This window comes from Mus pahari, chromosome 7 (assembly GCF_900095145.1).
Source record: "Mus pahari chromosome 7, PAHARI_EIJ_v1.1, whole genome shotgun sequence".
NCBI lineage: Eukaryota > Metazoa > Chordata > Mammalia > Rodentia > Muridae > Mus > Mus pahari.
The window spans coordinates 7566091-7576922 of record NC_034596.1 but is presented as its reverse complement, the minus strand read 5'-3'; the positions used below and the strand labels follow the sequence as shown (position 1 = coordinate 7576922).

At 48.9% G+C, this 10832-nt stretch overlaps 1 protein-coding gene across 1 annotated transcript; it reads left to right on the top strand.

Moving 5' to 3' along the window:
- The first annotated feature begins 5309 nt into the window (after nucleotides 1-5309).
- On the top strand, nucleotides 5310-7686 carry Rhob (ras homolog family member B). The gene has a single exon (XM_021201646.2). The coding sequence runs from the start codon at nucleotides 5708-5710 to the stop codon at nucleotides 6296-6298; it is 591 nt and encodes a 196-aa protein (XP_021057305.1). The 5' UTR covers nucleotides 5310-5707; the 3' UTR covers nucleotides 6299-7686.
- Nucleotides 7687-10832: the final 3146 nt, after the last annotated feature.

Below are 10832 nucleotides of genomic sequence, written 5' to 3'. Positions count from 1 at the left end.
AAATAGTCTGAGTTTCTATAGACTTGGTATACCACACTTTCAAGTACGCCATAGTATGCTACCACTGTCTACTGTCTCGTTCACAGCTATGCTCTGGTAGAAAGCCTATGGAGATGTGAGATGCCTGTCTCTTAATTTTTATGGCTCCCCCCACCCCCCAGAAGTGGTGAAACCTACAAAGAGCTACAAGGAATGACCTGTTTGGGCTTCAGACCTGGGAAGTGGAAGGGCTAAAAACGTGGCTCTTGGCTTTTGACCCGAGGCTCCTTCTTTTATGCTATGCATCGACGAATCACATTTCTGTAACTTTGGCTGAATTACTAAATGTGTGTGCAATTGCAGCTAACACCCTGGAACCTACAAGCGTCCGCTGGGTGGATTTCGTAATGATGCTCTTGTGTAACGGCAAGTCCCTGACCTCCCCTCCCTGTCCTCCGTCCTCAGAGGCAAAGCTCAGCCTCTTCTCCCCTCAGGCGAACCTCACCCTTGGAAAGAGGAACATCTTCTCCTGCCTATGGCTGTTGATCTCTTGTCCTCCAACAGCTTTGGTTAGAAGCTTTGTACAAAATCTCTGCAGCAGATGTCTCAGATGTTCCATTTGCCACCCCACCCCCACCCTGGGCAAAACAGTCTGGAGCTCTTCAAGGTCGGGTTCAAATGCTTTATTTACTGTCTGTTCTTTATTTACATATCTGTGACATCACCCTTGACACTGTGTGTATTTACACACTGTAATGTAATGTAAAGTCTCAGTCCATTGTTTTACCTTCATGTCCCAACCCCCACCCGGTCAATCTATGCTTATTAAATCAAAATGGGTAAGGCAGAGCTTCAGAGAGGACTTCCTGGGAACAATCTACATCCAAAGGCCAGGCTTTGTTTGTTTTTTCCTAAAATTAAGCTTGGACAAAGATATTGGAGTTTGCTATTTTCTCTCTTCCTCCCTCCCCCCTCCCTTCCTCTTTTCCCTCCCTCCCTTCCCCCACCCACTTCCATTTATCCTCTTACGGTTTGCTGAAATGTACAGCCTACCCAGCTCAATAGAAGAAATAAGCACATAGGTTTGTTTTGCATGTGTGGGGTGCACTGGAGGGCCACTACCCAGGACCCCCGGAGAAGATTTAGAGACCTATAAACTTTCACAAGCAGGGGAGGTAGATAGTGTGGGGAAAGGGGTAGGACAAGAGAGTCTGATCTACTGACTTTGAAAAGGAAAATTAGCCAAAATAGCTAAACAGCCTCAACCGCCCACGCTACGGGGGGGGGGGGGGAATGAAGGGAGGGAGCGCATGGTGGGTGTGGGACACGCTTTTAATCCCTGCAACTTGGAATGCTGAGAGAGGAAGCTTGGGGATTCGAGGCCAGCCTGGGTAACATAAAAAGACCCCGTCTCTGGTTGGGGGTACATCCCAGTTGGTAGAATGCTTGCCTAGCCTGCACACACCCTGGATTTGATCACCAGCACTACATAAAACTAGGTGTGGCAAGTTTAGGTCCAGCCCTGGCTACAGGGCTGAAGAAAAAGAAAACAAATCTTGTTTTACTTTAAATACACACACACACACACACACACACACTCACACTGGGGGCTAGAGAGATGGCTCAGAAAGTTAAGAGCACTTGTTCAGAGGATCAGGGTTCTGTTCCCAGCACCATGTTGGTGATTCACCACCCTCTATAACTCCAGTTTCTGGTGATTTAGTCTTCTTCTGGCCTTCATGGGCACCTGATGCACAGACATACATGTAGGCAAAACACTTACTTATACGTAAAATAAAATAAATCTAAATCATAATATGCGTATTTACATACACACCCCACCAGCACCAGCACCAGGTAAGCAGTAAGTGAAGGTGGGAAGGAAGCTCCCGTCTCCTAGACCGCAGAGTCCCTATGGGTGTCTGAACCTGACAATGAGTTTGGGCCAAATCAAAGCAAATCCTACAGGTAAAAGCAGCAAGATGATTCCAGACAGGCTGTGACTGCCTGAGTTGGTGTCTTTAGGAACCAGGACACCACTGAATCTTCAGGCATTTCTGAGCAAAACTGCCTAGTAGGAATACAATGGAAACCATATGCAGACTTTTACATTTCAAACTATCGTATTAAAAGTGGGGTGGGGGGAGGCTGGAGAGATGGCTCTCAGAGCACTGACTGCTCTGCCAGAGGTCCTGAGTTCAATTCCCAGCAACTACCTGGTGGCTCACATCCATCTGTAATGAAAGTCAATGCTCTCTTCTGATGTATCTGAGTATCTTTTTTTTAAAATGTGAAAAAGTAAAAGTAATTTATAAACTGTGTCCAAATATATTTAACATTAAATTTGAATTATTTAAGAGTAGCCCCACTCTGTCCTGGGTAGTTGCCCCTTTGACATGTGACTTATGCAACAGTGGTTAATGAGCTCTGATACCACTGTGCACTGCAGTCACGGCACATCTCCATTTGGTTACTAAGTTTTTGTTGAAAATAAAATTTTTTTGGTTTCATAAAATTTCCAGTAGAAAAATAGACTCACCTCCCCAGTGTTTTACAAACAAACCTAATCCACATCTCAGGACTTCTTAAGTGTTTTTTAGAGCTTTATATCTTGTAACCGATTTTAAAATAAAAATATTCACAAATGCCAACTTCAAGTGCTTTTTTTCTTATTTTTAAAAGAAAAAAGTTATGGAGAGTGCCACAAGGTGGCGCTAAAATCTAGTGAAAATTCCAGTGTCTGGTCTGATCTGGTGTGATCTAGTAGGGTGTGATTTAAGCCGCCCCTGGGGGAGGGAGGTACAGTAACAAAAACAAAACCCACAAAACAAACAAAGGGCAGATAAATTAGGTTGCTGACTAGAAATAGATCAGTCCTTTTCGGTTTGAAAGGTAAGTTCCGCTCTCACACTGGTATGAGTGCGTTCTCCTTCATACACTGAATATTAACTCTTGGAGAATTAAATCTAGCCATTGCCTTGCAGTGGCAGTGCATTTTGAAGGGTACGGGGCAGGACAAGGGGGATACTATAAAACGCATCACCAAGTTTGGAAAAGTTAATGCTATAAGCAGTGAGCTAGGTCTTTGAAGCCGCCAGTCCTCCTGTTTTGAGTGAGAGAATGCTGTAGAGAAGCGGGCAGAGAATGTAACTTCTCCTTCTTTACTTCGGCATAACTTGCGCACTTTGTATTTTTAGCAATTACTTCAGTATAGAGATTTGAGCTTGGAACACCCCGTATTATACGTCTGGAAATCAGGAAGCGAGTGGCCGTAGTTCTGCTTCCTGAGTCTTTGTATTTAAGTCTTTTAGAGAAGCACACAGTACAAAGCTCTGGTTTATATTTTCTTAATATTTAAAGCTGAAGGACACAGCCAAGATTCCCAAGCTATATTAAGACCACGGAAAGCAATGCTAATGATACAGCAATCAAAAGTTTTAACTAAGAGGAGAAAAATATGTGTAGATAAGATTTTTCCCCCTAAAAGGCATATGTGGTATGTGTGTGTGTGTGTGTGTGTGTGTGTGTGTGTATGTGCAGAGTGACTTCCTAAACCAGTGACAAACTGAACCATGTGACAGTTCCTTCGGTCTGGAAAACTAAAGCAGAGGCAAACAGACTGGGGATAATCCAGAGTCCAGGAAACACAGCTCTCCCGCACTGGTGGAACACTATGGCTTGACCATATCTGTACAGATACACAGAAACTGTAACATGGGGATTATATGTGAGAACACTGGCTGCTTATATGTGTTTGGTCAGATTAGAGCAGAATCTGGTGTTAGGAACTAAAATGTTCCACTTTTGAGAAATTGGGTTAGCTCCCAGAGTCGTTTTACCCCTCCCCGTTTCTTTCTCTCTCCGTCTCATTTTGTTGCCCAGACTGAGTTCCAATCCCTAGACTCAGAAGGCCAACCCCTGAGCCTCCTGTGTGGCTGGGTCTACAGGTGGGCAGGCCTACCACTGCACCCACCATTTTTACTACTTCTTTAGGGCCGGGCATAGTGCTAGGTCTTCATGGTGCTCAGGTGAGAGGAAATCGTGGCCCGCAGGCAACTCACAGCCCAGCCCGGGGAGGGAGACAAAGAAATGGATAATAAGGTCATCATGACATAGTGGGTCACTGATAAAGCCTTCTCTTAGCTGGTACCCCTAGTCTAGGCCTCCATGAGGGACCCCAAGCAGCTGGGTTAAGCCATTTCCCCACTTTTCTTTATTTTTTTCCTTTGTTGAGTATCTCTTGGGGGTGGGGGTGGGGGTACTGAGTAAGGCCCTCCTTTGCAGCTTTCTGTCATTTCTATTTCCTACAGTGGACTGACTTAAATCCTTTAAGATAGGAATAGGTGTCATCTCCTGCAGGAAGGGGTTAGGACCCGCTGTATACCAAGAAACTCCATCCCCTGCACAGAAACCGTGTGCCCACCTGCAAGTCCCCTGTGAGCGACGCTGCATGCCTACGTTCCCAGCTTGACGCTTTTCATCTGCTCCATCAGAGTTGTGGGGATGGATGGTACTTCAAGCAGTTCTCTGGCTTTAGGACGAGAATCAGATATAATGTGGTAGAACTGGGTGAAGGTTGCCTGGCCAAGCTGGGTGCTTTCTTTTTCTGCAGAGTGCCCTGCACCTCTCTTTCCTTTGTCGTACAGCTGTGCGTCTCCTAGATCCCCTTAGCTTCTTCACCAGGAGACCTATGTGTGGGCCTAGTAGAGAAAGCCTAGAGGGGACTCACCGGGGCCCACACAATTTACTGTCAGTCTCTCTCAGTGAAAAGGCTGCCCCTGGGTAAGTGTCACAGTTCGCCCCAGAGCAGAAGAGGGGTTAGTTATCTAAAGAAAGTTAAGAAAGAACGAAACCCTTGGCTAGGTAACAAAAACGTGCACGGTTGTCTGTTTAAGGGAAAACAAAACCACGTTAAAGGCGCCGCCCCTCCCCCATGTTTGATCACCCATAGTTCGCTCGGAAGCTAGATAAAGCTGAAGCCGCGGGAGCAGCCAACGCCCCACAAAAGTGTAGCTCGTCTCGGAACTGCCCGCCCAGACCCGGAGGGCTCCGGGCTGCTTGCTCCACGATGTCGCGCTCAGAGAGGCTGCGACGAAGGCGGGGACCCGGCGGCCACACAACCCCACGGGGCGGATCGCCGCGCAGACTCCACAGTCACCGCCTCTCCCAGCCCGGCGGACAGGGCTGTCAATCAAGCTGAGGCGAACCCGCCTTCGGATTGCAGCGGGCAACCAATCGGAGCCAAGCTCCGCAGCGATGAGCTCAGCCCTATGGCTTCCCATTGGGTGGCTATATTAAGAAAGTGGCCGGACTCTTTAAATAGCGGGCGCTAGGGCCGCAGCCCGCATCTGCCACCGCAGTTCGGTTGTCGTTTTCTGCGCCCCTGTACCCTAGGTCTGGAGTAAACCCGCCCCGGGAAAGAAGCTAGGCCGGGTCCGCAGCATCAGCCATCACTTCGCACAAAGCAGCGCAGCTCCGGGACCGCCGAGGACCACAGCACCGCCCGGCAGCAGCGCGGCGACATTCAGTGGTGCACCGTATGCCCCTGCGCCCCTGCCGAGGCAGCCGGAACGCCCCGAGAGAACGCTCTGCCGCGGGGTCCAGGTGCCGTTAGGGAGCCTAGCCCGCAGCGCGCGGTCGCGGGAGAGCGGGGAGCGGCAAGCAGCAGGGAGCGGGACGGCGGCGAGGCGCTCGCGGGCCCCTCCTGCTGCCCGCGCCCGGCGAGCTCATGGCGGCCATCCGCAAGAAGCTGGTGGTGGTGGGCGACGGCGCGTGCGGCAAGACGTGCCTGCTGATCGTGTTCAGTAAAGACGAGTTCCCCGAGGTGTACGTGCCCACCGTGTTCGAGAACTATGTGGCGGACATCGAGGTAGACGGCAAGCAGGTGGAGCTGGCGTTGTGGGACACGGCAGGCCAGGAGGACTACGATCGTTTACGGCCGCTCTCCTATCCGGACACCGACGTCATCCTTATGTGCTTCTCGGTGGACAGCCCGGACTCTCTCGAGAACATCCCCGAGAAGTGGGTGCCCGAGGTAAAGCACTTCTGCCCCAATGTGCCCATCATCCTGGTGGCCAACAAAAAAGACCTGCGCAGCGACGAGCATGTCCGCACGGAGCTGGCCCGCATGAAGCAGGAGCCAGTGCGCACGGATGACGGCCGCGCCATGGCGGTGCGCATCCAAGCCTATGACTACCTCGAGTGCTCGGCCAAGACCAAGGAGGGCGTGCGCGAGGTTTTCGAGACGGCCACGCGCGCCGCGCTGCAGAAGCGCTACGGATCCCAGAATGGCTGCATCAACTGCTGCAAGGTGCTATGAGGGCCGCGCCCTGCCTCACGCCCTTGCCAGCGTGGCTCCCCCTCCTTGGCCCGGTTGCCCACGAACCGGAAGAAAGGGAGACCCATACCCCCAAGGACACCACCAGTCTGCCTGACATCTGCTGGTGGCTCTGGCTGGTCACGCTGAGAATTAGCGTGGGCACCGAGCTTCCCCTTCCCAGTGTCTGTGTGTGTCCAGCTGTGTGGCACAGGCCTGGGCATCTTGCTGAGTGCCAAGGGGTTCCTGAGCATCCTTTTCTAAAGAGCCAGGCCTCAAAGTGTGGTTGTGTGTGTGTACGACTCCCTACACCCCACCCGACTCCTGCCCCCCCCCCCCGCCTCTGTTTCCCCAGGGGCACGGCAGAATGGTTGCGCCCCAGCAGATGTTTGCTTGTAACCAGCAAGCCACTACTGTTGCTCCATGTCTGTAACATAGACTCCTGGAATCGGCGGGAGGGGAGGGCTGGGGGGAGGATGGGGATGTTACATAAATACAGATTTTATTTTCGGAGGCAGAATGGTAGTGTTTAGTGGTGAGTGGAGTGACCAGGGCCCAGAGCAACTCCTTTCCCAGGCTGGGTCAGGCGCCCACCCATCCAAGCATGAACTGGACTTGGCCATCTTTCCACACCTTGGGGAAGACATTTGCAACTGACTTGGGGTTGAGAGGAAGCAGCTCAGACAGTGGCTCCTGAGCCAACCCCCGTCGGACCTCCGGCAGAGGATCCAGGGTGTGCAGTGGGGTCACTTTTGCCATAAGCGAACTTTGTGCCTGTCCTACAAGTGAACATTGTTCAGCTCCAGAGACTATTGTTACTGAATTTATTTAAAGGCTGAAGCTTTTTGTTGTTGATGAAAGAGTTCTTTGCACAATTGTCCCATTGTTTGACACCCAGTGTACTTGTCATTTGCATAAGACAGCATTCTGACCACGCTTGTATGCTGTAACCTCATCTACTTCTGATGTTTTTTTTAACCTATGATGACTTTAAGATTACAAAAACAACTAATTTTTGCTTTGTCTTGAAGAAAATGTCAACAGTGTGATTTTTTTCTTTAAATTTGTGTAGCATACGCACAGTTTTGGTAAAAGAAGGCAACAGGTATTGAGGTCTATTTAAACCTCCTCCTGCTCCCACAAGACAAGTCTTTTCTGTGTGAAATTTTCTGTACATTCCATGTGCAGAGAAAAGCCTCCCTCCCCATACCCCCCTTCCCAGCCCAGTGGTACTTCTACTAAATTGTCTTGTTTTGTTTTTGTTTTTTTTTTTAAATAAACTGACAGATGACAAATGGTGAACTTATGATGTTTACATAAAAGTTCTATAAGCTGTGTATACAGTTTTTTATGTAAAATATTAAAAGACTATGATGATGACATTTATAAACGGCTCCTGTGGCTTAATAGTGTCATAGATGTCTGAATTGGGGGTAAGGGAAGAGTTCTTGTGGAGATCCTTTCTGGCAGTAACCACATCCCCTATATAATAGTAAATATGATCAATGAGGGAAGAGTTCTTGTGGAGATCCTTTCTGGCAGTAACCACATCCCCTATATAATAGTAAATATGATCAATGAGCCTGGTACCTTTTAGGGGTTGGGTGGCCCTGAGAGGCCAGGTTATTCCTGTTATTCCAGGAGGAGGCTAAACTTGCCAATCAGACACCCCGAGTGTACTAATTATTGAGTTTAGTCCCATTAGGTGAGGCCAAAGGTCTTGGTTTGACTTCATCTACAGGTCTTTAAGAAGTGTCTGAAGTTTAATCTGGGCTCTACTACTCGCTTCAACAATAAGAAAGGTTGCCATTTGTGAATGTTAAACGTAGATGACTTCGGTTATTTTTAAAAATGTTTTTAGGGGAGTGCTTAATCACATGTGTGGATCAGGCTAGAATTTAAGAGGGGGAATAGCTTGGTAATGGTGGCGGATGTCTTCAGTCCCAGCAAAAGCAGGTAAATCTCTGAGTTCTAGGCCAGACTGGACTACGGATGTGAGTTCCAGGGCTACACAGAGAAACCCTGTCTCAAAAACAAACAAACAAACAAGCAAAGGAATAGACAATACACCCAGAAACTAAGCTGGTATCTCTGGGAAAGGTGTGTGTGTGTGTGTGTGTGTGTGTGTGTGTGTGTGTGTGTGTGTGTGTAGCTCTTGAGTGGGAGCCTAGGGACGGAGTTGAAATAAGAAGCTGGCTCTTTAATTACAGAACTTTTGCCTGAATGTTTACAAAGGAACCCTTGATGCTTTAAGGACCAGGAATGGCCCTGAGTGTTTGAGATGTAGGTACTTCAAGCTAGAGCAGACACTTTTTTTTTTTTTTTTTTTTTTTTGCGATTTCAATATTGAGGCCCCCTAATTTCAGACAGGCTTCCTTCTGCAGTGCTCTCCAGCCAGAGCGGCTGGTTTGCTCTTCAGAGCCCACATTAAAACCCTGCTCTAGACGGGAGGGCTCAAACCCGCCCGCTCCTAGAGGCTTCCAGAGAAGCATGCCAACCTCTCCCATCTCCTTCAGGGGTGCGTTTTTGCTTCTGACAGCTTTCTGGGTTGCCACCCTCTCTATGCCCCACCCCCACCCCACCCCACCCCACCCCCCGGGGTCCGAGCTGGGGAGGCCTCCTTTGAAGTTTCAAGCTTCAAAGAGGAGGCTTCTGTTTCCCTGTCTTCCCTCAGACTCTGAAGCACTTTGGTGAGCTCAGAAAAACCTGTCTGTGGTGACCTTTCACCCACTTAAGCATCCAGGAGCGGGGCCTCCAGCTCCGCAGAGCCGGGGCCCATAGGCCAACAGTGAGGGGTTGTCGGGGCTCTGCAGGGAGTGCCCAGGCTGGGTCTGCCCTGGGTGGCTGCTTCTTTGAGCAGAGCTTACTCCTTCCCCATCCCTTAGTACCTTTATCCCCCAGTTCATTTTAGAGACAAGTCTTCTAGATGAAAACTAGTGTTTGTTTCCTTGCAGATTTCCAAGTCGGAGTCCTTCCGTACCAGGGAGTGCAGGAACTAACTCTCTGTTGGGGAAGAATTCAGGCTTGGGCCAAATGCCCAGAACTTAGCTCTGCAGCCAGCTGTCTGAGATCCTGGAGACACAGTCTCCTGAAAAGGCCCATTCTGGACTTCCTGCCACTGCAGATCTGCCTGGTACCGAAAGCTGTTTTGCCGTGTTTGGGGGAAGACCAACACACAGATAATGCATGGCAGCCCGAGTTACCCTTGGTTTAAGATTCAGGGCACTTACTGTAATATTCCTGCCAGAACACACTCTTTTTGTTACACCAGGGTCCAACTGGAAAATATAAAGATGAATTGCTCTAGGCTGGAAAATCAATTAGGAAAAAAAGGTAAAACATCTGGTGTTATTCTTAGGATATGAAAATTCATTTTGCACATTTGAAATAAATGCATTGAGTTCAGTTAACTGTTTTTTTTGGAAAAAAATGGTGGTGGTGGGGGGGAGTTTCATTGATCCTGGACATTTTACAGTAAGGGGCCTTGTCTAGAATTCTTTAATCTTAATTTTAATTCAGTCTGGGTTGGAAGTCTTTTGCACATGTATTTTAATGGGGATTTTAGAATCTGTGTGACAGGAGTCATATGGCAAGCTGGCTAAAACGCAGATCACTGCTGATGGTGTCCTCAGAGTTTCTGATCCAGTCGGTCGTGGTGGGGGTGTGAGAACAGGAGTTTCTGATGGAGCCCCATGTGACATTGATTCTGTGAGGTCGGGGGCTATGGACTATATACTTTGAGGATGAGTGACTTGGGATAAGGGAGAGTGGACAGGTAGCTTCCGTATTAAAGTGGACCAACTTCTGCAGACTTCTGGTATGTCCTGTATGACTTCCTTGGGATGGGGAGGGACACAGAGAGGAAACAGAAAGCCTATTTATTCTATATCAGCATCTACTTTGTTAGTCCTACAAGACACAAGAGCAATGGAATGCTCTGTGCCTTTCAGGAGCTAGGTCACAGCTTCTGGCTTAGGCAATGGCAGCCAAGCCCTCACCGGGAGTGAGCATCTCCTGTTAGGGGAGGACAGGGGCCCAGGGAAGCGGTTCTGACATTGATCTTCAACATTGGGAAAGATGTCATGGAAGAAGTCGTTTGAGTGGGCGAAGCATGAGTGGAAGGAATAGTGAGGGGGAGTGTGGGAGGGAGGGCAACTGGACTACTAATGCTTTGATAACATGTATGGCTTCTCTTTGTCACTAATTAGATGTGGCCTCTCTGGGGTGAGAGCTGTGTATAGCCCCTCTGGCATATATTTCTTCAATCAAGTCTCTACTCTCCGCTGCCATCCACAGCTCAGGATTTGTCTGGTAGGCCAGGGAAGAAGGGGTTACTGACTATTTCAATGTTTTCTCTGTGTCTCCCAAGAATGTGGTGCAGACATGGGCTATGTACTGGCTAATTTTGTGTCAACTTGACACAGGCTGGAGTTATCACAGAGAAAGGAGCTTTAGTTGGGGAAATGCCTCCACGAGATCCAGCTGTAAGGCATTTTCTCAATTAGTGATCAAGAGGGGAGGTCCCCTTGCGGGTGGT